Here is a 27,821-nt window from a genome sequence, read left to right on the forward strand (position 1 = left end):
CTTCTTCTCTGCCTTTCTGATATTTTTCTTAGCCTGCCACTTCTGGGCTTAACAAGAACTGTACCTGTGTTCTTCCATTTCCTTACTATGTTCCTCACAGTGGAAACTGACAGTTTAAATCTCTGAGACAACTTTTTGTATCCTTCCCCTGAACAACTATGTTGAATAATCTTTGTTTTCAGATTATTTGAGAGTTATTTTGAGGAGCCCATGATGCCACTCTTCATAGGAGATTCTAATAGGAGAACAACTTGCAAGTGGCCACCTTAAATACCTTTTCTCATGATTGGATACACCTGCCTATGCAGTTCAAAGCTCAATGAGGTTACAAAACCAATTTAGTGCTTTAGTAAGTCAGTAAAAAGTAGTTAGGAGTGTTCAAATCAAGAAATTGATAAGGGTGCCCATACTTTTGCACTGGTCAAATTTTGTTTAAATGCGAATTGCACATTTTCTGTTAGTACAATAAACCTCATTTCAATCCAGAAATATTACGCAGTCCAACAGTTATTAGATATATGAAACTGAAATAGCTGTTGCAAAAACCCAAATTGTTATAAAGAAAAAAGGTTAACATTAATAGGGGTGTCCAAACCTTTTCATATGACTATATATATATATATATATATATATATATATATATATATATATATATATATATATATATATTGTGAGGTAGCACGGTCGGCTGCGCAGCAGAAGACACGGGATCCAGGCAATAAGGTTCACAACACACGGTTTAATGTCCAAAACAAAAGTCCACCACAATATACATGTGCCTCTCCAGCAGAGAACTCAGGGAGTTGTGTCCACTCCCTCACACCCGGCACACATGCCCTTGTTCCTGTTTCCATTTAACCCTTCCTTCAGCCTGTAGGGAAACAGCATTAACCCTGGAGTGGATTTACTTTCTATCATGGAGTGAGCACAACCGGGGCGAGACATACCGGCCGTCATAGATAACCCCGGTCACAGTCTCACATACCCCCCCCTCAGTTCAAGCGTGCGGGGTTGAACTCCCGCCATCAAACACGGGCCGCGGGACAGGGCATCGGCGTTGCCCTGCAACCCACCGGCCCTATGTTCAACCGTAAACCGGAAGTTCTGCAGAGAAAGGAACCACCGGGTAACCCGGGCATTCCGTTCCTTGGCGGACCTCATCCAGACCAGTGGAGAGTGATCCGTCACCAAGCGAAACTGCCGTCCCAGCAGGTAATAGCGTAGGGACTCCAAGGCCCACTTGATCGCCAGGCACTCCTTCTCCACTACGCTATAATTCCGCTCGGGAGGGGTGAGCTTCCTACTTAAGAAGGTGACGGGGTGTTCCTCCCCCTGAACCATCTGAGACAGCACTGCCCCCAGGCCGACCTCTGAGGCGTCAGTCTGTACTATGAACTCCTTCCGGAAATCAGGGTGTACAAGAACGGGCTGTCCGCACAGGACCCCCTTCAGGGCCCGGAAGGAGTCCTCGGCCTGCGGAGTCCAGCGCACCATGACGGACTTCTTGCCTTTGAGAAGGTCCGTCAAGGGGGCTGATAGTCCCGCAAAATCCTTTACAAACCTCCTGTAGTACCCCACGATACCCAGGAAGGCCCTAACCTGCTTCGTGGTCAGGGGTCTAGGCCACTTCTGGATCGCCTCAACCTTGTTAATTTGGGGCTTAATCACTCCTTGGCCTATCACGTAGCCCAAGTATCGGGCTTCCGTGAGTCCCAACGCACATTTCTTGGGATTGGCTGTCAATCCGGCTGTTCGAAGCGCGTCCACCACCGCTTGTACCTGTTCCAAGTGGGTCTGCCAATCGGAGCTGTAAATAATGATGTCATCAAGGTACGCTGATGCGTACGCCTGGTGGGGTTCCAGCACTAAGTCCATCAACCTCTGGAACGTGGCCGGAGCGCCATGTAACCCAAAAGGCAAGACAACATAGTGGAAGAGACCCTCCGGCGTAACAAAAGCGGTTTTCTCCTTGGCGGACTCCGTCAGTGGCACCTGCCAGTACCCCTTGGTCAGGTCGAGCGTGGTAAAATATCGCGCCTGTCCCAGCCTATCAATCAGCTCATCCACCCGGGGCATGGGGTAGAGATCGAACTTGGATATTTCATTCAATCTCCTAAAGTCATTGCAGAACCTTAAGGAGCCATCGGGTTTTGGTATTAGGACAATCGGACTAGCCCATTCACTCCGGGATTTTTCGATGACCCCCAGGCGTAACATTGTCTTTACTTCCTCTGATATGGCTTGTCGTCGAGCCTCCGGTACCCGGTATGACTTCAGGCGTACCTTCAGGTGGGGTTCGGTGACAATATCATGTCGTATCAGACTGGTCCTACCGGGCAGCTCGGAGAAGACATCGGGGTTCTGCTGAACCAACCGTCCGGCCTCTCGCCTCTGTGTCTTGGTGAGGGCTTCTCCAATCCTTACTTCCGGTTCGTCCTCTCCGGAGGTCGCTGGAGCCGGATGTGAACGACCCGAAGAGGAAAGAGATGGGGAAAAAACAGCCATCAGGCTTTCCCGTTCCTGCCAAGGTTTTAATAGGTTGACATGGTATATTTGTTCAGGTTTCCGCCTACCGGGCTGCAATACTTTATAGTTAACCACCCCGACTCGTTCCTTTATCTCGTAGGGGCCTTGCCACTGAGCCAGGAATTTACTCTCCGCCGTGGGAATTAATACCAACACCCGATCCCCGGGTTTAAAGGTCCGCACGGTGGCTTGTCTATTGTAGCGGCCGCTTTGCGCGGCCTGAGCCTCCTGTAAATGCTCCTTCACAATTGGCATGACCGCGCTTATGCGGTTCTGCATTCCTAAAATGTGTTCAATCACACTTTTATGGGGGGTGGGCTCTTGCTCCCATGTGTCCTTTGCCAGGTCCAACAATCCCCGGGGATGTCGCCCGTATAACAATTCAAAAGGCGAAAACCCCATGGATGCCTGTGGCACCTCACGGATGGCAAACATCAAATAGGGAAGCATCATATCCCAGTCTTTCCCGTCTTTTGAGATCACCCTTTTGAGCATGGTTTTCAGGGTTTTATTGAAACGCTCGACTAAACCGTCCGGTTGAGGATGATACGCAGACGTACGCAACTGCTTGATCTGGAGTAGCCGGCATAGCTCTTTGGTCACTTTAGACATGAATGGGGTCCCCTGATCCGTAAGGATCTCCTTGGGCAGCCCCACCCGGCAGAACACAGCAAACAACTCCCGAGCTATAAGCTTTGCTGCAGTATGTCTGAGAGGTATCGCCTCGGGATACCGGGTGGCATAGTCAACGATCACTAGGATGTGTTGGTACCCTCGAGCGGACTTTACGAGGGGCCCCACCAGATCCATCCCTATCCGTTCAAAAGGGACTTCTATAATGGGTAACGGTACCAACGGACTGCGAAAATGGGTCAGGGGTGCGGTAAGCTGACACTCCGGGCAGGTTTCGCAGAACCGTTTTACCTCCCCAAAGACCCCGGGCCAATAGAACCTTTGCAATATTCGCTCCTGCGTTTTCTTGACCCCTAGGTGGCCACTCATCAGGTGTTTATGAGCCAAGTCGAGGACCCGCCGGCGATACGGCTGGGGCACCACCAACTGCTCTACCCCCACGCCCCGTATTTCATCTACCCGGTAGAGTAAATCCTGCTTAAGAGCGAAATGGGGGTACCTTACCTGGGCACCGGGCAGCTGTGCCACCCCGTCAACTACTGTCACCCGACTCCGGGCATGTATTAATGTAGGGTCCTGGAGTTGGGCTGTCCCAAACGTATCCGGGGACGCCTCCAACTCCGGGATGGGTTCGACCGTCTCAGCCTCTCCTGCCAATACCTCTAGGGGCGACCTATCGGGTTCACATTCTGTCCCTATCATGGGGACCCCTACGGCAGGTGTCCCAGATTCAGGATTGTAGGGCTCAGGTCCTGGACTGACCAATATCTGAGGAGACTTAGGGGGTCCCTTCCATAAAGTCCAAAAATAGGGCAGATCCCTTCCTAGGATCACGTCATAAGGAAGAGTGTTAAGAAGTCCCACCTCATGTTGCACCTGACCGCAAGGTGCTGTGATGGTGACAATCCCCGTGGGATAGTCTCGGCGGTCCCCATGTATGCAAACCACCCCCACGGTACGTCCTGTGGCCTTTACTTTAGCCCTCAAGGTGGATCGCACAAGGGTCACTAAGCTTCCGGAATCCAACAATCCTGTAACCGGACATCCATTCACCTGTATTTGGCACAAGTGGGGCTCCGTCTCTGGGGAGACCAGGTCAGCGGTACACACCACCTGAGCATACATTGAACCCCGCCGGGTAACCCCACAATCCATGGGCTCCGTGGTGAGTGGACACTGGGCTTCCATATGTCCCACCCGCTGGCACCGCCAACATCTAATAGGGAAGGAAACCCCCTTGACGGGTTGTCGTTTAGGGTACAGAACCTTCTGGACCTCAGGAACGGCGGGCGCGGCCTCAGACGGGACGGTAGGGGACTCCTGCACCATAGTCAGCGGTGGGTCCTTGGCCCTAGGCTTGGAGGGGCCGGACCGACGGGCGGTACGCAAAGTCTCAGTGTCCCGTATCAAGTCCTGTGTAGCCACATGCCGCTCTACCAGGGACACTAATTGGTCGAGGGTACTCGGGTCACCCTGTCCTACCCACCGTTGAACGATGACGGGTAAAGTGCGCACAAAACGATCAACTACTACCCTTTCCACCATTTGCGCCGGGCTCAGAGTGTCAGGCTGCAACCACTTTTTTACAAGATGCAACAAGTCATAGGCCTGGGAGCGTACGGGTTTGCCTTCCTCATAGAACCACTGATTTACCCGCTGAGCCCGTACATAGGTATTCACCCCCAACCGAGCCAGTATTTCGGCTTTCAGGGTTGCATAGTCAATGGCGTCATCGGTACAGAGGTCCAGGTACGCTTTTTGGGGTTCCCCCGTCAGATAGGGCGACAATACCTCAGCCCACTGGGGGGTCGGCAGCTTTTCCCGCTTGGCCACCCGCTCAAACACCGCCAGGAACGCTTCCACATCATCCCCCGGGGTCATCTTTTGCAACGCTTGTCTCACCGCTTTCCGGACGCTGCCGTCGTCACCCGGTCCCGGGGTTGTTGCTGCCGGTCCGGCACGGATCGACTTGGCCAGGAGAACCATCTGTTCTTGATGTCTTTGTTCCTGCAATTGCAAGGCTTGCTGCTGACGTGCATTGGCCTGAACCAGCTGTTCTTGGTGCTTTTTTTCCTGCACTTGCAAGGATTGCTGCTGACGTTCCAACGCCCGGAGCAGGTGTGCATTGGTCTGTTGCTGCTGTTCATTAGCCTGAGCCAGCTGCTTTAGTATGTCCTCCATGGCGTCACCGGGTTTGGGCTGTAGTATAGCCGCTCGAATCCAGGACATGTGCTACCGGGTCACCAGGGATGGATGCTACACCTCACCGGGCTGGCATGCCCGCATTCTCCACCATATGTGAGGTAGCACGGTCGGCTGCGCAGCAGAAGACACGGGATCCAGGCAATAAGGTTCACAGCACACGGTTTAATGTCCAAAACAAAAGTCCACCACAATATACATGTGCCTCTCCAGCAGAGAACTCAGGGAGTTGTGTCCACTCCCTCACACCCGGCACACCTGCCCTTGTTCCTGTTTCCATTTAACCCTTCCTTCAGCCTGTAGGGAAACAGCATTAACCCTGGAGTGGATTTACTTTCTATCATGGAGTGAGCACAACCGGGGCGAGACATACCGGCCGTCATAGATAACCCCGGTCACAGTCTCACAATATATATATATATATATATATACATATATTTATTATATACACACACACAGACACAGCCAAGAGTCTTAGCACCCTTATAGTTGTTCCAGAAAATGAAGTATGTCCCTCAGAAAAGTAATAATACACCCTCTACACCGCCTGCCCTCTCCATAATGCACCTTCTACATCGCCCCTCTCCATAACACCATAACACACCACCTACACCGCCTCTTTCCATAATACATACTCTACACCTCCCTGCTCCATAATACACCCTCTACACCGCCTCTCTCCGTAATACACCCTCTACACTGCTCCCCTCCGTCACACTCTGCCCCACTCCATCACACTCTACCTTTCACAGTCTGCCCCTCTGTCACACTCTGCCCCTCACACTCAGCACCTCTCTTGTCACATTCAGCCCCTCACAGTCTGCCCCTCTCATCACACTGAGCCTCTCAGTCTGCCCCTTTCTTGTCATACTCTGCCCCTCACACTGAGCCCATCACACTCTGCCCTTCTTTTGTCACACTCAGCACCCCCCATGTCCTCCTCTTCACTCATTACCTGTCATATGCCCTCATCTGCTACAGCTACTCAAGTATGTTCTGGATCATCCCACATGGGTATGACGTCATTGCACGTCCTGAACGGGAGCAGATTAGAGCTTCCCTGCCTCTGCAGTGCTCATGTATTAAATCCTCTCTCCCCTCCCCCTTGAGAAAAAAACGCCGGATTTGCTAGATGGCAAAAGGAAATGGGAGTTTAACCCCGTCATGACCGCAGGCAGTAACGTTACGTCCTATTTTTACGTGACTTAACGCCCAGGGACGTAAGTTTACTGCTTAAAGTTCATTTGATTGCCGTGGCCATAGCAAGGCCTTTCAAATGATGTCCCCTACTGTTTCTTACAGCAGGGGACATTTGCTTGACCCCAGGGGGGGGGTGGCATCACCACCCCCCATCGACGATCGTTGTGATTGCCTGTTCAAATATGAACCGCCAACCACATCGTTCGCACTGGTTTCGGCTAAAACAATGCCTGAACCAGTGCAATACTGTGAGATCATGCTATGATGTGCTGCAGCAGCTGCAGCAGATCATAGCTGGAACTCAAACATGGCTCCCCCCAGCCCCTGCAGCACTGATTGGAGCGATCGTGCTATGTCGCGCAATCGCTCCAATCAGCGTGCAGTGGGGCTGTCTGATCTGCAGGTGACCGCCCTCCCCAGGCCTGTGTTGGTCTCGGAAGCCCTCCCCCAACATGTCTTCAGCGTGCACTGGCTGGTACCTGCAGTACCACACCGATGCTGCTGCCACTGCTGCTGATACCACCACTCCTGCTCGCATTGTAAGTATTGCGTGCTCCCCTTGTAGCCCCTGCGTGCTCCCACGATGTACCCTGCGCGCTCCCGCGATGTCCCCTGCACACTCCCGCGATGTCCCCTGCCTGTGCCGATGTTCCCCCCGCCGCGATCTTTACTCCGCTACCATTCTCCGGCCTCTGCTTCTCAGGTCTCCCCCTCCCCATCTGCTCTCCCTCTTCGATGTTCCCTACCTGCCTCCACCGGGTCGTCCGAGGTCTTCACTGGCCCGATCACATCTGCCTCCATCGCTGGGTTCTTCCTGGGTCCTTCCTGGGTCTTCTGATGAGCGGTCCAACTTCATGCCTGCTCCTTCTGTAGCTGTCCACTTTCTGCCTTCTATTCCTCCTGCTGTTCCTCTGGTCAGTAATCCTCCTGCAAATCTTCTGGGTACTGTATAATTTTTTTTTTTTCCCCCTGTCCGTTTTTACACCTCATCCGTCTGTGCGTCCCGCCGAGCGCTGATCAGTGATGCAGATAACGTATCTGCATCCGTGGTCAATTTTCGGCGGGTCGTTTTTTTGCATCTCATCCGTGTGTGCGTCCCGCAATGGCCGAGCGCTGATCAGGGATGTGCGCAATGGATCGGCATCCTTGCTCAATTTTCGACGTTACTTTTTTTTTCCACATCCTCGATGCTTTTTGTATCTTATTCGACCGTGCGTCCTGCAGCGGCCAATCAGTGCACAGTGTCTGTGTGTTTGAAAAGTCAAATGGCGCCCCTTTTCTTCCAAGCCCTGCTGTGCGCCCAAACAATTAATATCCACCACATATGAGGTATCTGCGTACTCAGGAAAAATTGCACAATACGTTTTATGGTGCAGTGTTTCCTGATACCGTTGTTAAAAGAATACCGTGTTTTTCTAAAAATAAGACCTCCCCCAAAAATAAGCCCTAGCAGGGATTTTCAGCATTTTCGGAGTAAGGCTTAAATATAAGCCCTCCCCCGAAAATAAGCCCTAGTCCCAGATCAATAATGAAGTGTCCCTGCAGCTAAAAAAGTTACAGATACTGCAGGACACTTCATTATAGACAGCGGCACCCAGCAATCACACTCACCAGACGCCGAGCAGCAGGACCTGCAGTGATCGCACACCCGCACACATCAGCTCTCACACACACACACACACACACACACACACACAATCAGATCTCACACACACACCAGATCTCACATACAAACATCGGATCGCACACACAGTCAGATCGCACACATAATCAGATCGCACACACAAACATCGTATCACACGCAAACATCAAATCACATACACAAACACAAACATCGGATCGCACACACATCGGATCGCATACACTCACCTCATCCAGCGACACCAATCTCTTCTCGCCGGGAGAATCCTGAGAGGCAGTGCGGTGCAGCGCAACGAACAGGACCTGCGGCCGGACACGTGACTTGCTCTCATTCCCTGCTGCCGTAAGTGCTGGATGTGATGTGATGTGTGTGTGTGTGTGTGTGTGTGTGTGTGTGATCTGCTGTGTGTGTCTGCAATCGGCTGTGTGTGTGTCTGCGATCAGCTGTTTTTCTGCGATCGGCTGTGTGTGTCTGCGTTCGGATGTGTGTATCTGTGATCGGCTGTGTGTGCCTGTGATCAGATGTGTGTATCTGTGATTGGCTGTGTGTGCCTGTGATCGGATGTGTGTATCTCTGATCGGCTGTGTGTGCCTGTGATAGGATGTGTGTATCTCTGATCGGCTGTGTATGCCTGCGATCGGATGTGTGTATCTGTGATCGGCTGTGTGTGCCTGTGATAGGATGTGTGTATCTCTGATCGGCTGTGTGTGCCTGCGATCGGATGTGTGTATCTGTGATCGGCTGTGTGTGCCTGTGGTAGGATGTGTGTATCTGATCAGCTGTGTGTGCCTGTGATAGGATGTGTGTATCTGATCGGCTGTGTGTGCCTGTCATAGGATGTGTGTATCTGTGATCGGCTGTGTGTGCCTGCGATCGGATGTGTGTATCTGTGATCGGCTGTGTGTGCCTGCGATCGGATGTGTGTATCTGTGATGGCTGTGTGTATCTGTGATCAGCTGTGTGTGCCTGTGATCGGCTGTGTGTATCTGTGATGGCTGTGTGTGCCTGCGATCTGCTGTGTGTGATCTGCTGTGTATATCTGCGATCTGCTGTGTGTGTGTGTGTGTGTGTGAGATCTGCTGTGTGTGTGATCTGCTGTGTGTGTCTGCGATCTGCTGTGTGTGTCAGCGTGTCAGCTAGCAGCAGGGGAGGACGGCGTGCAGCACCAACCAGAGATCACAGGAGGACCTGGGAACCACGCAGACATCCTGGTCTGGTGAGTATGAGTCTCCTGGGAAGTGGGGAGGGTCTTATTTTTTGGGGGGTAAACTTACCCCCAACCGTGTTTCTCCAAGAATAAGACCTCCTCCAAAAATAAGCCCTAGTGCTTTTTTGGGGGGCAAAAAAAAATATAAGACAGTGTCTTATTTTTGGAAAAACACGGTAGCTACCTGGTTGAAACAAAGATTTTGTGGCAAAAAAAAAAATAATTTTCACGGTTCAACGTTATCAACTTCTGTGGAGCCGCTGGGAGTAGAAGTGGCTCACGAAACATCTAGATAAATTCCTTGAGGGGTCTAGTTCCAAAATGGGGTCACTTGTGGGGGAGCTCTACTGTTTAGGCACCATACGGGGTCTCCAAACGTGACATGGCATCCGCTAATGATTCCAACCAATTTTGCTGTGAAATGGCGCTCCTTCTCTTCTGAGCCCCACCGTGCACCCAAACAATTACTTTCCACGAAATATGAGGTATCTGCGCACTCAGGAAAAATTGCACGATATGTTTTATGGTGCATTTTTTCCTGATACCCTTGTGAAAAAAAACCCTACCTGGTTCAAGTAACAGTTTTGTGGTAAAAAAAAAAATAAAATGTATTCATGGCTCAACATTATCAACTTCTGTGGCGCCCCTTGGAGCTCACTAAACATCTAGATAAATTCCTTGAGGGGTCTAGTTTCCGAAATAGGGTCACTTGTGGGGGAGCTCCATTGTTTAGGCACTTCAGGGGGTCTCTAAATGCAACATCACGTCAGCTAATGATTCCAACCAAGTTTGCTGTCAAATGGTGCTCCTTCCCTTCTGAGCCCCGCTGTGCGCCCAAACAATTACTTTCCACCACATATGAGGTATCTGCGTATTCAGGAGAAATTGCACAATACATTTTATGGTGCATTTTTTCCTGATACCCTTGTGAACAAAAAGCTACCTAGTTGAAGCAATAGTTTTGTGGTAAAAAAAAAAAAAATTCTTTTCACGGCTCAATGTTATAAACTTCTGTGAGGCCCCCAGGGGTTCAAAGTGCTCACCAAAAACATCTAGAAAAATTATTTGAGGGCTCTAGTTTCCAAAATGGGGTCACTTGTGGGGGAGCTTCATTGCTTAGGCACCTCAGGGGGTCTTCAAACCCGACATGGCGTCCGTTAATGAGTGCAGCTAATTTTGCGTTCAAAAATTCAAATGGCGCGCCTTCCCTTCCAAGCTCCGCCGTGCGCCCAAACAATTAATTTTTACCACATATGGGGTATCAGTGTACTCAGGAGAAATCGCACAATAAATTGTATGGTGCACTTTCTCTATTCTCCCTTGTGAAAATGAAACATTTTATGGCTAAAGTAACATTTTTGTGTTAAAAAGTAAAATTTTCATTTTTTCCTTTCACACTGCTTTGGTTCCTGTGAAACACCTGAAGGGTTAATAAACTTCTTGGATGTGGTTTTGAGGGGTGCAGTTTTTAGAATGGGATCACTTTAGGGTATTTTCTGTCACCTAGGCCTCTCAAAGTCACCTCAAATGTGATGTGGTCCCTAAAAAAATGATTTTGTAAATTCTGTTGGAAAAATGAGAAATTGCTGATGAACTTTGACCCCTTCTAACTTCCTAACGAAATTTTTTTTTAGAAAATTGCGCTGATGTAAAGTAGACATGTGGGAAATTTTATTTAGTAACTATTTTGTGTGACATAATTCTCGGATTTATGGCCATGAATTTTCAAAGTTTGAAAATTGCGAAATTTTCGCAAAATTTCCGAAATTTTAACATATAAACGTAAAAAATATCGGCCTAAATTTACCACTATGAAGTACAATATGTCATGAAAAAACAATTTCAGAATCGCCGGGAACCTATCAAAGTGACACTGGTCGGAATTGCCAAAAATGGCCCGGTCATTAGAGCGTTTTAGTGGCCGGGGGTGAAAGGGTTAAAACAAAACAAAAAAACTGTTTTAACATGGTCCTGGGAGGCAGCAGCTCGGGGCGACCGGCCCCCTGGTAGCTAAGCTACTGCTACAGCCAGGGCTGTGGAGTCGGAGTCGGTATAAAATGGATTGACTCCTAAAATATATAATAAATTGGGTACAGCAGTTCAATGCAGAATGTGCTGAATATTTTTTCATAGGAATTTGGGAAAGTTATGAAATGTCCTATAAATGGCTGTTCTATTCCTGATCTAAGGCTACATTCACACACAGCGTTTTTGCTGCCTTTTTTGAGGATACGTTTTTTAGCAGCGACATCGGTAGCGATATCGCTCGTGAAAGTACCCGCCCCCGTCGTTTGTGAGTCACGGGCAAATCGCTGCCCGTGGCGCACAATATCGCTGGGAGCCGTCACACATACTTACCTTCCTAGCGACGTCGCTGTGACGCCGCACAAACCGCCCCCTTAGAAACGAGGCTGTTTGCTGGCTGGCGAATAGCCTCTTTTCTAAGGGGGCGGTTCGTGCGGCGTCACAGCGACGTCACACGGCAGGCGTCCAATAGAAGCGGAGGGGCGGAGAGCAGCCGCAGAAAGTCACGCCCACCAGGACGCAGGTACAGTGTTGTTCGTCGTTCCTGGGGTGTCACACATAGCGATGTGTGCTGCCTCAGGAACGATGAACCTGCGTCCTGCACGAGCAACGACATTTGGGAAATGGACGACGTGTCAACAATCAACGATTTGGTGAGTATTTTACATAGTTAGTGGTCGCTCGTACATTTCACACTCAATGTTCGTCGCTAATGAGGCCGGATGTGCATCATGAATTCCGTGACCCCAACGACATCTCGTTAGCGATGTCGTTGCGTGTAACGGGACCTTTATACCCGGAAATTGTTAAAGATGTTACCCATGTGGTTACGGCTTTGCCTCCAACCCAAGTTAGTGTAGAGAGATTGTTCTCTAGCCTTAAAATTATTAGGTCAGATTAAAGGTCATCTATGAAGGAGGATCTGATGGAGGCAATTCTATGTCTTAGGCTATGTGCGCACTAGACCGTTTTTCCCGCGGATTTACCCGCGGATTTGCCCCGGAAATTTCTTGAGAAATGTCTGCAATCTTTGTGCAGACATTTCCCATGAAATTCAATGAGAAAAAAAAATAGCTGTGCGCACTGTGCGAATTTTTCTCAAGAAAATTTCTTGAGAAAATTTTCTCGAGAAACTTTCTTGAGAAAATGTGCATGTCCATTAATTTCCGCAGGTACCTGCGGTATTCCGGGGGTATTCCGCAGGTAGCAATGATGTGCGGTATACCACCGGAATAGCCGCGATTTACCTGCGGTAATGCCCATCGCTGCCTGCGGTTTTGCAGGAAGCGATGTCATTATGCCAGGAAGAGGAGCAGAGGAAACACACGTCACACTCCCTGGACGCCGCACAGAAGCACTTCCGTGCGACCTCCAGGTGCCCGTGCAGTGTGTGTCCTGCTCCAGCCTCGCGGCTGCCTGCACTGCAGGGTGTCAGTGTGTGCCCGCAGTGTCAGCAGCCTGTCACGCTGCAGCGCAGGCAGACACTGACATCCTGCAGTGCTGGGAGCCGCGGGGATGACGATCGCTGCTGTCAGGAGGTGAGATCATTACCTGCTGTGACGATCTCCTGCCTCCTGACGTCAGCGCTGTCACTGCTGTCTAGGGCCGACTCGCGAGCGGCCCGAGACTGTCACTAGCGGTGACGTCACGGGCTCTCGCGATAACTCAGTGACAGCGCTGACGTCAGCAGTACAGGAGATGATCACAGAAGGTAATGATCTCATCTATGCTCCTGATGGCAGCGCTCGTCATCCCCTGCAGTGACCTGAGCTGACCTATTGATGTTAGCTCAGGTCACTGCATTGCTCTCCCAGCCAATGGGGAACATTCTGTTTTTCATTGACTGGGACAGCGACTATGGTATGGATCGCCGTGCCCCCCCCCCCCTTATTGGATTACGCCGGACGTGGAATTGATTGTGCTCTTTTCAATAAATTGGTTAAAGAGGGAATGTTTTGGGGAGTGTTTTTTCAAATAAAACTTTTTTTGTTGTCTATTTTTTAATTATTACTGACTGGGTTGGTGATGTCGGGTATCTGATAGACGCCTGACCTCACCAACCCCAGGGCTTGATGCCAGGTGACATTACACATCTGGCATCAACCCCATATATTACCCCGTTTGCCAACGCACCAGGGCGCGGGATGAGCTGGGGCAAAGCGCCAGGATTGGCACGTCTAATGGATGCGCCACTTCTGGGGCGGCTGCGGCCTGCTATTTTTAGGCTGGGGAGTGTCCAATAACAGTGGACCTCCCTAGTCTGAGAATATCAGACCCCAGCTGTCCGCTTTACCTTGGCTGGTGATCCAATATGGGGGGGACCCCACGTTTTTTGTTTTAAATTATTTATATAATTTAAAATAACAGCGTGGGGTGCCCACTGTTTTGGATTATCAGCCAAGGTGAAGCTGCCAGCGGTGGTCTGCAGGCTGCAGCCGTCTGCTTTACCCTAGCTGGCTACAAAAAATGGGGGGACCTCACGTCATTTTTTTTTAATTATTTATTTATTTTATGGCTAAATACAAGGCTAAGCACCCTTTAGGCTACTTTCACACATCCGGCTTGAGCTCTGCGGCTCAATCCGGCTGTGCAAGCTATGCAACGGATGCGGTGAAAACACCGCATCCTTTGCATAGGTTTTTCCTTTGCGGCCAGTCCGGTTTTTGCCGCTTGCGGCATGCTACTGAGCATGCGCAGTGGCAAAAACCGCATGCGGCGGCCGGATGCGGTTATTGCCGCATCGCGCCGCATCCGGCCGCCATAGGCATGTATTGAAAAATGTGCCGCATCGGCCGAATGCGGCGCGATGCGGTTTTTTTTGCCGCACGAAAAAACGTGCCAGGCAACGTTCCATCCGGCCGCCGCATCGGCTACATCTGCCGCATGCGGCAAAAAACGGACGGAACGCAAGGCTATGCGGCACAATGCGGCACTAATTAAAGTCTATGCAGGAAAATCGCAACCGGCAGCAAAAAAAACCGGTTGCGATTTTCATGCAAAGTGCCGGATTGTGCCGCATAGCAAAAACCGGAGGTGTGAAAGTAGCCTAAGTGCCACATGAAAGTCACTAAAGGGTGCCAGCTTAGAAAATGCAGGGAGGTGGAACATTATATAGGTTTTTCTCATCTATCTATCTATCTATCTATCCATCTATCTATCTATCCCTCTATCTATCTATCCCTCTATCTATCTATCTATCCCTCTATCTATCTATCTATCTATCCCTCTATCTATCTATCTATCTATCTATCCATCTATCCCTCTATCTATCTATCTATCTATCTATCTATCTATCTATCCATCTATCCCTCTATCTATCTATTCATCTATCTATCTATCCCTCTATCTATCTATCTATTCATCTATCTATCCCTCTATCTATCTATTCATCTATCCATCTTTCCCTCTATCCATTATCTGTCTATCGATTATTGCAGGGACAAACCTGCGGTAAATCCGCGGCAAATTCGCGGCAAATTCGCGGCAAATCCGCGGCAAATCCGCGGCAAAAACGCATGCGGATTTGGTGCGGATTTTTTCCGCAGGTCCGGAAATCTTTCACTGGCAGAAGTTTCTCAAGAAATTTTCTTGAGAAACTTCACATTTCTAGTGCGCACAAATTCATAGACTCACTACACAAATGCTTAGTATATTTTTGTTGAAAACTGTTTCTTGCCACTTACATAGTGATTACATATATGTGTTCTACATATATACAATGTATTACAGTTTTGTGTTCTAAAGGTGTATTACAATAAATATATTTTATATTCTAAATATCTTGATTATTGTATCATAAAATGATTAAATGTCTGATGTTCACATTTTACTACAATAAATTTTTCATTTAAATGTAAGCAATATATGTGGGAGTTGGAGTTGGAGTCGTGGAGTCGGAGTCAGTGCAAGAGAAATTGTGGAGTCGGAGTCGCAGGTTTGGCTTACCGACTCCACAGCCCTGGCTACACCCCCAGTATTAGTCACCACTCACCTCACCCTCCTCAGACACCTCCGTACGGGCCCCCCGCTGAGCTGCTTCTCTTCTTGTACGGGCCCTGGCTGCGCTGATGCTGTTCTTCTAGGGGCCTCCGCCGCTGCTTCTCTCTGTGAAGGCCCCGGCTGTGTTCTTCTCCTGCCGGCGGGGAACTTTTGAAATTACATACGCGCGAAGTATTGACGTCATCAGGGCGCGCCGCATGTGTCACAGAGCAAGGCTGGGCAGGGAACAGAGGAGAGATTACTGCGTTCCGCTGCCTGCACTGACTGTGCGGAGCGGCAGGATCGCCCGGCATGTAGCGTGTGATGAGGGCGATCTGACCAGGGCCCACTGAAGCCTTGAGCTCCAGACAACAGGTCAGATTGCCCTCATTACTGATCGGCGAGCAAGGGCCCCAGCGTGACAGCTGCGCTCAGAGAATAACCGTCTCCCACTACGGGGCCGCAAACGCAGCTCTCGGGCAGACTTTCACACTGCCGCATCAGGCAGCCCGACAGCACCCCCCTAGATACAGGCTATGCAGCTGCATACCCGGTATATCCAGCACACTTTGCTAATTTGCATGCGATGCAAATTAGCCACGTGTATAGTGGCAAAAGCAAGACTGCCGGGGTCCTCTGCTGTGGCTGTGACTGGGGGGCGGTGAAGAGAGGTGGGGGCCCGGGGCTTAAAGAATCCAAGTAATTGTCCCTGGCTCAGCCGGGCCCCATCCCCTCTTCACCGGGCCCCCTACACCAGTCTCAGTAGTAATGCCCTGATGGCGGCCCTGCTCACATACTTTCTCATACTGGTCACTGGAAGTTCAACATAGTACCTAATAGCAAAGAACTCTCTGCGAATCTGAAAAAGGAACTGTTGCTCAACATAAAAATGGCCTAGGCTACAAGAAGATTGACCACACCCTTAAACTGAACTGTAGCAAGGTGGCCAAGACCAAATAGTGGTTTAAAAAGACAGATTCCACTCTGAACAGGCCTTATCGATCAAAGAAGTTGAGTGCACATGCTCAGCATCACATCCAGAGGTTGTCTTTTGAAAATCGATGTATGAGTGCTGACAGCATTGCTGCAGAGGTTAAAAAATGGTGGTGGTGGTGGGGGGGAATCAGCCTGTCACTGCTCAGACCATACACCGTACACTGCATCAAATTGGTCTGCACGGCTATCATCCCAGAAGGATGTTTGTGGAAGACAAGCAAACTAAGGATATGGATTACTGGAAACATGTCCTATGGTCTAATGAGAAAAAGATAAACTTATTGGTTCAGATGGTGTCAACCAGCTGAGGAGTGCAAAGACAAGTGTGTCTTGCCTACAGGGAAGCATGGGGGTGGGAGTGGTTTGGGGCTGCATGAGTGCTGCCAGAAGTGGGGAGCTACAGTTCATTGAAGAAACTATGAATACCAACATGTACAGTGAAATATTGAAGCAGAGCATGATCCTCTCCTTTTTATAAATTGGGCCACAGGGCAGTATTCAAACATGATCATGAACCCAAACATTAAGACGACCACTGCCTTGCTAAAGCAACTGAGGGTAAAGGTGCTGGACTGGTCAAGCATGTCTCCAGACAAAAAAAAAAAAAAAATCTATTCAGCATTTCTGGGGCAATCCAAGGTCTCTAACATCCACCACCTCTATGATGTAATCATGTAGCAGTAGAAGAGGATTGCAGTGCAACCTGTGAAGCTCTAGTTAATTCTAAGCGAAAGAGAATTAAGGCAGTGATGGAAAAATGGAAAATAAATGTTGGCCACACAAAATATTTACACTTTGGGCACAATTTGCCCATTTTCCCTCAGGTGTACTCACTTTTGTTGCCAGTGGTTTAGACATTGATGGCTGTGTGTTGAGCTATTTAGAGGACACCCTGTTATTCAAGCTGTACACTGACTACTTTACATTGTATCAAAGAGACATACAGTCATATGAAAACGTTTGGGCACCCCTATTAATGTTAAACTATTTTCTTTATAACAATTTGGGTTTTTGCATCAGCTATTTCAGTTTCATATATCTAATAACTGATTGACTGAGTAATATTTCTGGATTGAAATGAGGTTTATTGTACTAACAGAAAATGTGAAAATGTGCAATCCGCATTTAAACAAAATTTGACCGGTGCAAAAGTATGCGCACCCTTATCAATTTCTTGATTTGAACACTCCTAACTACTTTTTACTGACTTACTAAAGCACTAAATTGGTTTTGTAACCTCATTAAGCTTTGAACTTCATAGGCAGGTGTATCCAATCATGAGAAAAGGTATTTAAGGTGGCCACTTGCAAGTTGTTCTCCTATTCGAATCTCCTATGAAGAGTGGCATCATGGGCTCCTCAAAACAACTCTCAAATGATCTGAAAACAAAGATTATTCAACATAGTTGTTCAGGAGAAGGATACAAAACGTTGTCTCAGAGATTTAAACTGTTTCCACTGTGAGGAACATAGTAAGGAAATGGAAGAACACAGGTACAGTTCTTGTAAAGCCCAGAAGTGGCAGGCCAAGAAAAATATCAGAAAGGCAGAGAAGAAGAATGGTGAGAACAGTCAAGGACAATCCACAGACCACCTCCAAAGACCTGCAGCTTCATCTTGCTGCAGATGGTGTCAATGTGCATCGGTCAACAATACAGCGCACGTTGTACAAGGAGAAGCTGTATGGGAGAGTGATGCGAAAGAAGCCGTTTCTGCAAGCACGCCACAAACAGAGTCGCCTGAGGTATGCAAAAGCACATTTGGACAAGCCAGTTACATTTTGGAAGAAGGTCCTGTGGACTGATGAAACAAAGATTGAGTTGTTTGGTCATACAAAAAGGCGTTATGCATGGAGGCAAAAAAACACGGCATTCCAAAAAAAGCACTTGCTACCCACAGTAAAATTTGGTGGAGGTTCCATCATGCTTTGGGGCTGTGTGGCCAATGCTGGCATCGGGAATCTTGTTAAAGTTGAGGGTCACATGGATTCAACTCAGTATCAGCAGATTCTTGACAATAATGTGCAAGAATCAGTGACGAAGTTAAAGTTACACAGGGGATGGATATTTCAGCAAGACAATGATCCAAAACACCGCTCCAAATCTACTCAGTCATTCATACAGAGGAACAATTACAATGTTCTGGAATGGCCATGCCAGTCCCCAGACCTGAATATCATTGAACATCTGTGGGATGATTTGAAGCATGCTGTCCATGCTCGGCGACCATCAAACTTAACTGAACTGGAATTGTTTTGTAAACAGGAATGGTCAAATATACCTTCATCCAGGATCCAGGAACTCATTAAAAGCTACAGGAAGCGACTAGAAGCAGTTATTTTTGCAAAAGGAGGATCTACAAAATATTAATGTCACTTTTATGTTGAGGTGCCCATACTTTTGCACCGGTCAAATTTTATTTAAATGCGGATTGCACATTTTCTGTTAGCACAATAAACCTCATTTCAATCCAGAAATATTACTCAGTGCATCAGTTATTAGATATATAAAACTGAAATAGCTGTTGCAAAAACCCAAATTGTTATAAAGAAAAAAGGTTAACATTAATAGGGGTGCCCAAACTTTTTCATATGACTGTATCTTCAGTGTTGACCCATGAAAAGATATAGTAAGCTATTTACAAAAATGTGAGCGGTGTACGCACTTTTGTGATATATTGTATACTGAATTTGGTTTGTGCAGTATGGACGTATTAATGTCTACTTCACATGTATATATATATATATATATATATATATATATATATATGTGTCACGAACAGGCGGGGAAGTCACTCAGAAATCTGCAGCTGTTCACTGATTTGTCACACACGACTACTCTCTAGCGCCCCCTTGTCTGCAGGCCACTTTTGGTACTGCAGGAGACAATGCATAAGATGGGGCTGCTGAGTTGAAAATGCCAAATATTGGAGGTCTCACAGCAAGGGTAAATGTATATATCACCGATTCCCGCTAATGGAATATATATATATTTCGGTACCCTTAATGATAGCACTCCAATAATTCTATGCAACACAATTATGCTGCCACCACCGGACTTTTCACAGGCAGTCCGGGTACCCGTTACAGATAGCATAAGGCCCTTCGGGGTTATGGATTCGTATATAAAGCATAAGGAAAGAAACTCTTAAATTTTTATATATTTAATCCGAAAATAGGCAGTGTTTAAAGAATATACAAGAATTTACAAAAGGGAACAATACAAATACAGTATAGGAAGTTACATTAAAATAAAAGGTATAAACGTGAAACTTACTAAACTCGTGCCATAGAAGTGACATCCAAGCTTAGGGAGGGAGGGGCTCCAAGAGAAGAAGATGTTATAATCGGCCAGCATCACCCTTCATGATGCCCTCCAAAGTACTGACTGGCCCCCCAGAATGAAGCTGTTCCTATTATACATTAGGTAGCCCCCCTTTCTCTGTGACATCATTTTATGGTCTCTTGTGGGCTGTGCTCTGATGTTCACAAAGTTCCATAATTCTAGGGTTTTTCATATCTTTGCTCCTGGGTCACACAGGTGAAAGATATTAGCGTCATATTTAATATCTCGATTTTTCATTTACATTGATACCAAACACAACGTCTCTAGTACAATTTTACTGGCCAATACTAATTTTTCGTGATTCCGGCGATTCCCCAATAGAACTAGACGGTGCGTTGGGCTCAGCACTCCACAGGGTTTCTGGAAATATGTTTTTCATTTTTCTAGCATTAACACAGCACTTAAAACCTGTTTTGGAAGTTTTCCCGCCAATATAACAAAGAATTGTCTTTCTCTGAATCTTTTGGCTTTAGTTCTACCATCACCCAAAGTCATAAATACCTTAAGCTTCCAGGCCGATCAGATAATCGTCACGACGATCTCTGGCTGATGGTGGACAGGAGTAGGATGGAGACCCTTCAACAGTTTTACATGACAATATATATATATATATATATATATATAAAAAAATAAGTTATATCGGCACAAAGTAGTACAGCTGTAATTGCACAATGGCTTGTGAAAAAGCTTTATGGCTGTGTAAATTGAACCAGGATTTTGAAGGACTGCAGCTGAGAAAGCCAGGATAAATCTGTTGTGAAACTGATAATCACAGTAGAAATGTTGTCTTATTTATTTAATGCTGCATGAAATTGTATTTTTTTTCTGTAATTCCACTGTGTCATGGTATCCATTAACAGCAAATCTGAATTAGCAATGATTAATTTTTTTATCCTTTAGGGAGAAAAATGTACAGATAGACACATTTGTACAAACTAATTTAAAAAATTAAAACTTTACCTCAACAGATGTGACCCCTGGCTGCTGGCCAATAAGAACACTGCCCTCCTCCTCTAGACGTGCAATGCGCTGATCAGAGACAACGGCCTGACTTCTAATCAAAGGGGATACGTCCAACATCCAGTCAGAACCCAAAAGATAGGTTAGATGATTGCTACCATCCAAGGAATGTGCCACAAAGTTGGCCAAAAAACGCACAAATGCTCTTTGATATTGAGGACGACAAACGTGACCCTTGTGATTTGATGTAGATCTACGATAATCATCATTTTCATTTTCCAAAGTGTTTCCAAAAGACCTGAAAGACATTGAACATTAAACATTTTATGTATGGGAAATCAAACCTTCTAAGCTATTTACAGTGCCTTGCGAAAGTATTCGGCTCCCTTGAATTTTTCAACCTTTTCCAACATTTCAGGCTTCAAACATAAAGATAAAAATGTTAATGTTATGGTGAAGAATCAACAAGTGGGACACAATTGTGAAGTTGAATAAAATGTAATGTAAATGTAAACATTTTAAAAAAATAAATAGCTGAAAAGTGGGGCGTGAAATATTATAATACTTTGTAGTGCCACCTCTTGCTGCGATTACAGCTGCAAGTCGCTTGGGGTATGTGTCTATCAGTTTTGCACATCAAGAGACTGAAATTCTTGCCCATTCTTCCTTTGCAAATAGCTCGAGCTGAGTGAGGTTGGATGGAGAGCGTTTGTGAACAGCAGTTTTCAGCTCTTTCCACAGATTTACGATTGGATTCAGGTCTGGACTTTGACTTGGCCATTCTAACACCTGGATACATTTATTTGTGAACTATTCCATTGTAGATTTTGCTTTATGTTTGGGATCATTGTCTTGTTGGAAGACAAATCTTCGCCTCAGTCTCAGGTCTTTTGCAGACTCCAACAGGTTTTCTTCAACAATGGTCCTATATTTGGCTCCATCCATCTTCCCATCAATTTTAACCATCTCCCCTGTCCCTGCTGAAGAAAAGCAGGCCCAAACCATGATGCTGCCACCATGTTTGACAGTGAGAATGGTGTGTTCAGGGTGATTAACTGTGTTGCTTTTACACCAAACATATTGTTTGGCATTGTGCCCAAATAGTTCGATTTTGATTTCATCTGACCAGAGCACCTTCTTCCACATGGTTTGTGTATCTCCCAGGTGGCTGGTGGCAAACTTTAAACAACACTTTTTATGGATATCTTTGAGAAATGGCATTCTCCTTGCCACTCTTCCATAAAGGCCAGATCTGTGCAGTGTACGACTGATTGTTGTCCTATGGACAGACTCTCCCACCTCAGCTGTAGGTCTCTGCAGTTCATCCAGAGTGATCATGGGCCTCTTGGCTGCATCTCTGAGCAGTCTTCTCTTCGTTTGAGAGGAAAGTTTGGATGGACAGCTGGGTCTAGGTAGATTTGCAGTGGTATGATACTCCTTCCATTTCAATATGATCGCTTGCACAGTGCTCCTTGGGATGTTTAAAGTTTTGGAAATCTTTTTGTAACCAAATCCAGCTTTAAACATCTCCAGAACAGTATCATGGACCTGCCTGTTGTGTTCCATGATCTTCATGATGCTATATGCGCGTTAAACAGAACACTGAGACTATCACAGAGCAGGTGCAGTTATATGGACACTTGATTACACACAGGTGGCTTATATTTATCATCAGTCATTTGGGACAACATTGGATCATTCAGAGATCCTCAATGAACTGGGTGAGTTTGCTGCACTGAAAGTAAAGGGGATGAATAATATTGCACGCCCCACTTTTCAGTTATTTATTTTTTTAAAAAGTTTAAAATAAGCAATAAATTTCATTCAACTTCACAATTGTGTCCCACCTGTTGCTATTTCTTCACCATAACATCAACATTTTTATCTTTGTGTTTGAAGCCTGAAATGTGGGAAAAGGTTGAAAAATTCAAGGGAGCCGAATACTTTCGCAAGGCACTGTACTTATCACAGATTAAAGGGAACTTGTCAGCAGTATTAATCACACAAGAATGGCAAATCTGCTTTACTAGACCTACAAGAGGTATTATACCAAGAATCTAGTCGGCAAAATGGAGAACATCAGGCTTTGGTATGGGAGGAACACGTTTGTGTAGCTGTTATTGCTGAGTAATGACTGGGCTATAAATCTTCCTGGCGTAACGATCTTTCAGAAAGAGAAAAGATAGGCAAGGGCTGGAGCACAGAAAGCGCAATAGGGTCTTACCTAGTAAACCCAGGGGATCAAACTAGAATAGGGCTCACCTTATTGGGTTGTGAGAAGACACAACCACTGTCAAATGTAGAAGAAAACAGCTGCCGCGGCCCCACAGAGAGATTGTGCCAATGTTCCAGAAAAGGGTTTAATACCACTCTGCCGCAAGAAATCCCGTTAGCTGATTTAAAAATGAATTGTTTATTTAAAAAAACAGCAAATAATAAAATATAACTTTTAATTAATGTTTCTCTAAAAAAGGGAAGAAACCTTGCCTTTATTAAAATAATGCCATAGGAAGGGTATAATACTGTATCGCCCCTGGAGGACTACAAAAAGGGCCCATGCACCCTATCAGCTGGCATCAACAAACAAACATAAAGACTGGTTACTAATGGCAACCACACCAAGAGCACTTGATTAGATCGGTATAAACAGGACTCCAGACCGCAGGGTCATTTCACCCTAGCACTGCCTATTTCCAAGATTATACTATACCATACCCTCATATACCAGATAGAGGAGATGGGAATAATCAAAGTAGTGCCCAAAAGGACTAAACAACAGGGTAAATAATCAAAGCCCCATTGTATCCTTGTCTGGTTAGAAAAATGGAACAATCTCACCCATGTCGGTGTGTTCAATTTCCATACAGGCAATTTGCCACCATCAACGGCGTATCCACGGACACTTCCACTCTGGATCCGGGACCCCTTCCAAAGTGACAAAATGCTGTTTATATCCCCAATTCTCCTTCTCCTGACGCGTTTCCTATATGCTATTCTTCAGGGGAGTCAATATAAGGAGATACAGGTTTTTAGTGAAAAAACCTCAAAGGGTTCACTATAAAGAGAAAAACGGGATAAAATCGGGGGGTCATAATCACAATACCCCTGCAAACGTCCGATTTTTAGAGAAAACAGAAGAAAGTAAGTGGCTTACCAGATGGTGACAGCTGGGATCCTTTTTGCTGTACACCTCTGTCCATAAACACACAGGTTTAAATGGATGCCGCTTACCCGCCGGCGTCTGACATCACTTCCGCTATTGCTTCCACCGCTTCCGCTCAATGGAACGCAGCGGTGGAACGCAAGGTCTCACAGGAAGCTACGTCATAGCCGCCCGGCGCACACATAACACCTACACAGCAGGATGTTTGAATGGGACGCTGACGCGCCTATCTGGCCCGCCTCCTCGCCGCACATAGACGGCTCACTAATCGCGCATGCGCTTAGTCTATATGAACGGACAACAATTGCTTATCTACTATTTAAACATATAGCAGACAGCGGGGCATGGGTCCAGAGATACCAGATGAAATGCACAGGTTACCAGCCCCGGACAACAACTATAATAACAAAACTAGATATTCAAAAAGAAATGAATTCCCAGAGAAATAAATAAAGAAAAAGACTTTTTAAAAAACGACTAAAATGCCAAAATGGCAAATGAAAGTGAGTGACCCTGAGGGAGACTGGAGAGGCAAAAATGGCCAATGACGACCTCAAGACCGGGTGGAGGGGAGGGGAGGGGATTGGTAGCTAACAGTTAAAGATTAAGAGGGAGAAGAAAACCTACCTAACACTCCACCACCAACTAAAGCTGACTCACCCCGCTTAACCTACCTACCTGCGGAGGTCGGCACCCTAGAAAGATGGTGGTTGGCGCCCCCGCTCATCCGATGACTCTCCCTCCTAGCTAACAATAATCCTTTCAACTACAAAAAGGGTGCATAAGATAAAGACTCATTTAGACCATTGGGAAAAACTGTATTGAGCCGAAAGATCCATCTACACTCTCTCTGTAGAATTTTTTTGTTCTAATCACCCCCCCGCTTCAGTGGTGGGACAACATCAATGCTCTGGAAGATAACATGGCCAGTTTCGCCCCCATGAAACGAGTTCACATGCTTAGCCAAAGGGGTATCATTTCCCAACCTGATGTCCCTAAGGTGTTCTACCACACGCCTTCTGAATTCTCTTTTGGTTTTGCCTATGTACTCTTGTCCACAGGAGCAGGTGGCTTTATAAATAACCCCTTTGGTTCGACAATTGACAAAACAACGTATCTCATACTCCTTCCCTGTATTTCTACTCCAAAATGTATTTCCTACTTGCACTGCACCGCAGGCCACGCAACCATTACAACGAAAGCACCCCTTTAGATTGCTCCTAAGCCAGTCGCAACCCGTGCCTCTCCTGTCAAAAAAATGGCTGTGTGTCAACCTATCCTGCAAAGATCTAGCCTTTCTGTAGGTTATCTGCGGTTTTTCAGAAACAAATTTGCCAATGTCAGAGTCCATCTTAGGCTACTTTCACACATCAGTTTTCTGCATTCAGGCACAGTCCTTTTTTTTCCTGATCCAACGGATCCTGAAAAAAAAGTGAAAACCGTATCCACCGGATCCGTTTTTTTAACGGATCCGTTATGCCGGATCCGTTAAAAAACGGATCCGGTGGATACGGTTTGCATCCGTTTTTGCATCCTTTCCGTCCGTTTTTTGGCTGGATCCGTTTTGTTAATTACATTGGAGCATGCTCAGTTTAGAAAAACGGATCCGGCGGCCGCATCCGTTTTTTACCGCATTACGCCGGATCCGGCGTCCATAGGCTTCTATTGTAAAACACGCCGTATCGCGCCGGATCCGGCGCGATGCGGTTTTTTTGCCGGACAAAAAAACGTTGCAAGCTACGTTGCCTCCGGCCGCCGCTTTCACTAATTTTGCCGCATCCGGAAAAAAACGGATGCAACGCAAAGCTATCCGGTACAATCCGGTAACAATGCAAGTCTATGGGGAAAAAACGGATGCGGTACCGGATCCGTTTTACCCGTTTTTTTCCGGATTGAACCTGATGGCAAAAAACTGATGTGTGAAAGTAGCCTTAAGGATCAACCAGTGCCTCTCCAGTATCTCTCTCATAGCTCTTGAACCATTATTGAATGTGGTGATGAAACGTACCACCTCCGCCGCATCCCCCACTTTAGGTGCAGGATACAGGAGAGCCGGTCTTCCAACTCCACTGACTTCTTCACGTGCCTGTTTGACAATCTTACCCGGGTAGCCCCTCTCGCGGAATCTGCCCTCCAGATCGTCGAACTGTAGTTTACATTTCTCCTCATTAGAGCAGTTTCTCTTTATTCTGGAAAATTGTCCCTTAGGGATGCCCTTTTTCAAAGTGAATGGGTGAGCACTCTCCCATCTCAGTAGGGAGTTGGTCGCTGTCTCCTTACGATGGGTGCTGGTGACAATGCTCCCTCCCTCAGATTTCTCAATTAAGACATCCAGAAATGGCAGTCTTGAGCTGTTAACCTCGAAGGTGAAGAATAAACCAAGATTGTTCGTGTTTAACTTCCCCACCATTTGCGACAGCTCAAGTTCTGACCCCCTCCACAAGATAAAGATGTCGTCAATAAATCTGCACCAAAGTAGAATTTTATCCGTGGGGAGGTCAGAATCATCGCCAAACACCAGTGTCTCCTCCCACCAGCCCAGGAGCAAATTTGCGTAAGATGGCGCACAAGGGCTGCCCATCGCGGTGCCCCTGAGCTGGTGGTAGAGTTGGTTTCCAAAAGTAAACACGTTACGTGTGAGGCAAAATTCCAGAATCTCCAAGAGAAAGGCATTATGTTCATGAAATTGCCTGCCCCTGCCATTAAGGAAATGTGCCACAGCTCTAAGACCCAGATCATGTCTGATGGAGGAATACAATGATTCAACGTCAATACTGGCCAGTATCACGTTTTCTTCAAGGGTGATGTCTTCAAGTTTTTTCAGGAGATCTGTTGTGTCCCTCAAGTAAGAATTGAGGGAGATGACAAAGGGTTTGAGGAGTTCATCCAGATATATTCCTAGATTCTGAGTCAGACTGTCCTCTCCCGAGACTATCGGCCTCCCCTTAAGTGGATTTGTTCCTTTATGTATCTTTGGAAGACAATAAAAGGTGGGGGTCACTGGAAATCTCGGGAGTAGGAACTCAAATTCTCCTCTATCAATCAGACCAGCTCCCTTTGCTCTCACAAGGATATCCCTCAATTCACCCAAGAAAACCTTCGTCGGGTTAACGGCAAGTTTGCCGTAACTCTCTACGTCATTCAAGATGTTCAGGCACATATTCTTATAGTCATCAACATTCAATAGTACAACATTACCGCCTTTATCCGATTTTTTTATGACTAAATCAGGGGAACGCTCCAGCGACAGCAAACCCCCCATTTCACTTTTGGAGAGGTTGAAGTCGCGGGAGCGGCCCACCTGAAGATTTTCAAGATCACGAGTGACAAGATTACAAAAGATCTCAATCGAGCCCACATCACTCAGCGGCGGCGGCATCTTCTCGCTTTTCTTTTTAAGGCATGTAAAAGGACCAAGGCCACTCATGTTGGGATCAACTTCACCAATTTCATACAGCAGTCTAACGTCCTCCAAAAAATCCTCAGATATACCCAGCTCAGCACTCTGTTTTTTATTTTCTCTGACATAAAACTTTTTCCATTTCAATTTACGGATAAAAAGATTCAAGTCTTTTACCCCCTCAAATTTATCAAAATCGGATGTGGGTACAAACCCCAGACCCTTACTCAAAACTGATCTTTCTGCTTCAGTAAGGTTATGTCCTGACAGATTGATCACTTGGGTTGACCCGGTGGTGGAATATTGCTTTGTCGTTGTTTGTTTCTGAGGGAATAATGTGTTTGCTCTAAAAAACGGAAATTACCCCGTCCTTTCCCCTTATTTTTCCCTTTACCACGAAAAGCAGTATTCCTACCTTCCACATCCGATACTTCTGTATCAGTAGAGGTGCTTTCAGGCTCGCTCTGTCTGACGGGTCTACTGGAGAAGAAAGTATAAGCTTTATTATCTCTAAACTCCTGCAAATCTCTAACATAGAACTTGTGC

The 27,821-nt window shown here is 46.7% G+C and overlaps 1 protein-coding gene across 2 annotated transcripts in view; it reads right to left on the bottom strand.

Moving 5' to 3' along the window:
• TMEM132A (transmembrane protein 132A) overlaps positions 1–27,821 on the bottom strand; it is an 849,435-nt gene that overhangs the window by 162,333 nt on the left and 659,281 nt on the right. For both annotated transcript variants that reach the window (XM_075349137.1, XM_075349136.1), the window contains exon 10: positions 20,713–21,010. In XM_075349137.1, the coding sequence (XP_075205252.1) occupies positions 20,713–21,010 (298 nt within the window). The remainder of the gene's footprint in view (positions 1–20,712; positions 21,011–27,821) is intronic.

The sequence above is a fragment of the Anomaloglossus baeobatrachus genome, chromosome 5 (assembly GCF_048569485.1).
Source record: "Anomaloglossus baeobatrachus isolate aAnoBae1 chromosome 5, aAnoBae1.hap1, whole genome shotgun sequence".
NCBI classification, from domain to species: domain Eukaryota; kingdom Metazoa; phylum Chordata; class Amphibia; order Anura; family Aromobatidae; genus Anomaloglossus; species Anomaloglossus baeobatrachus.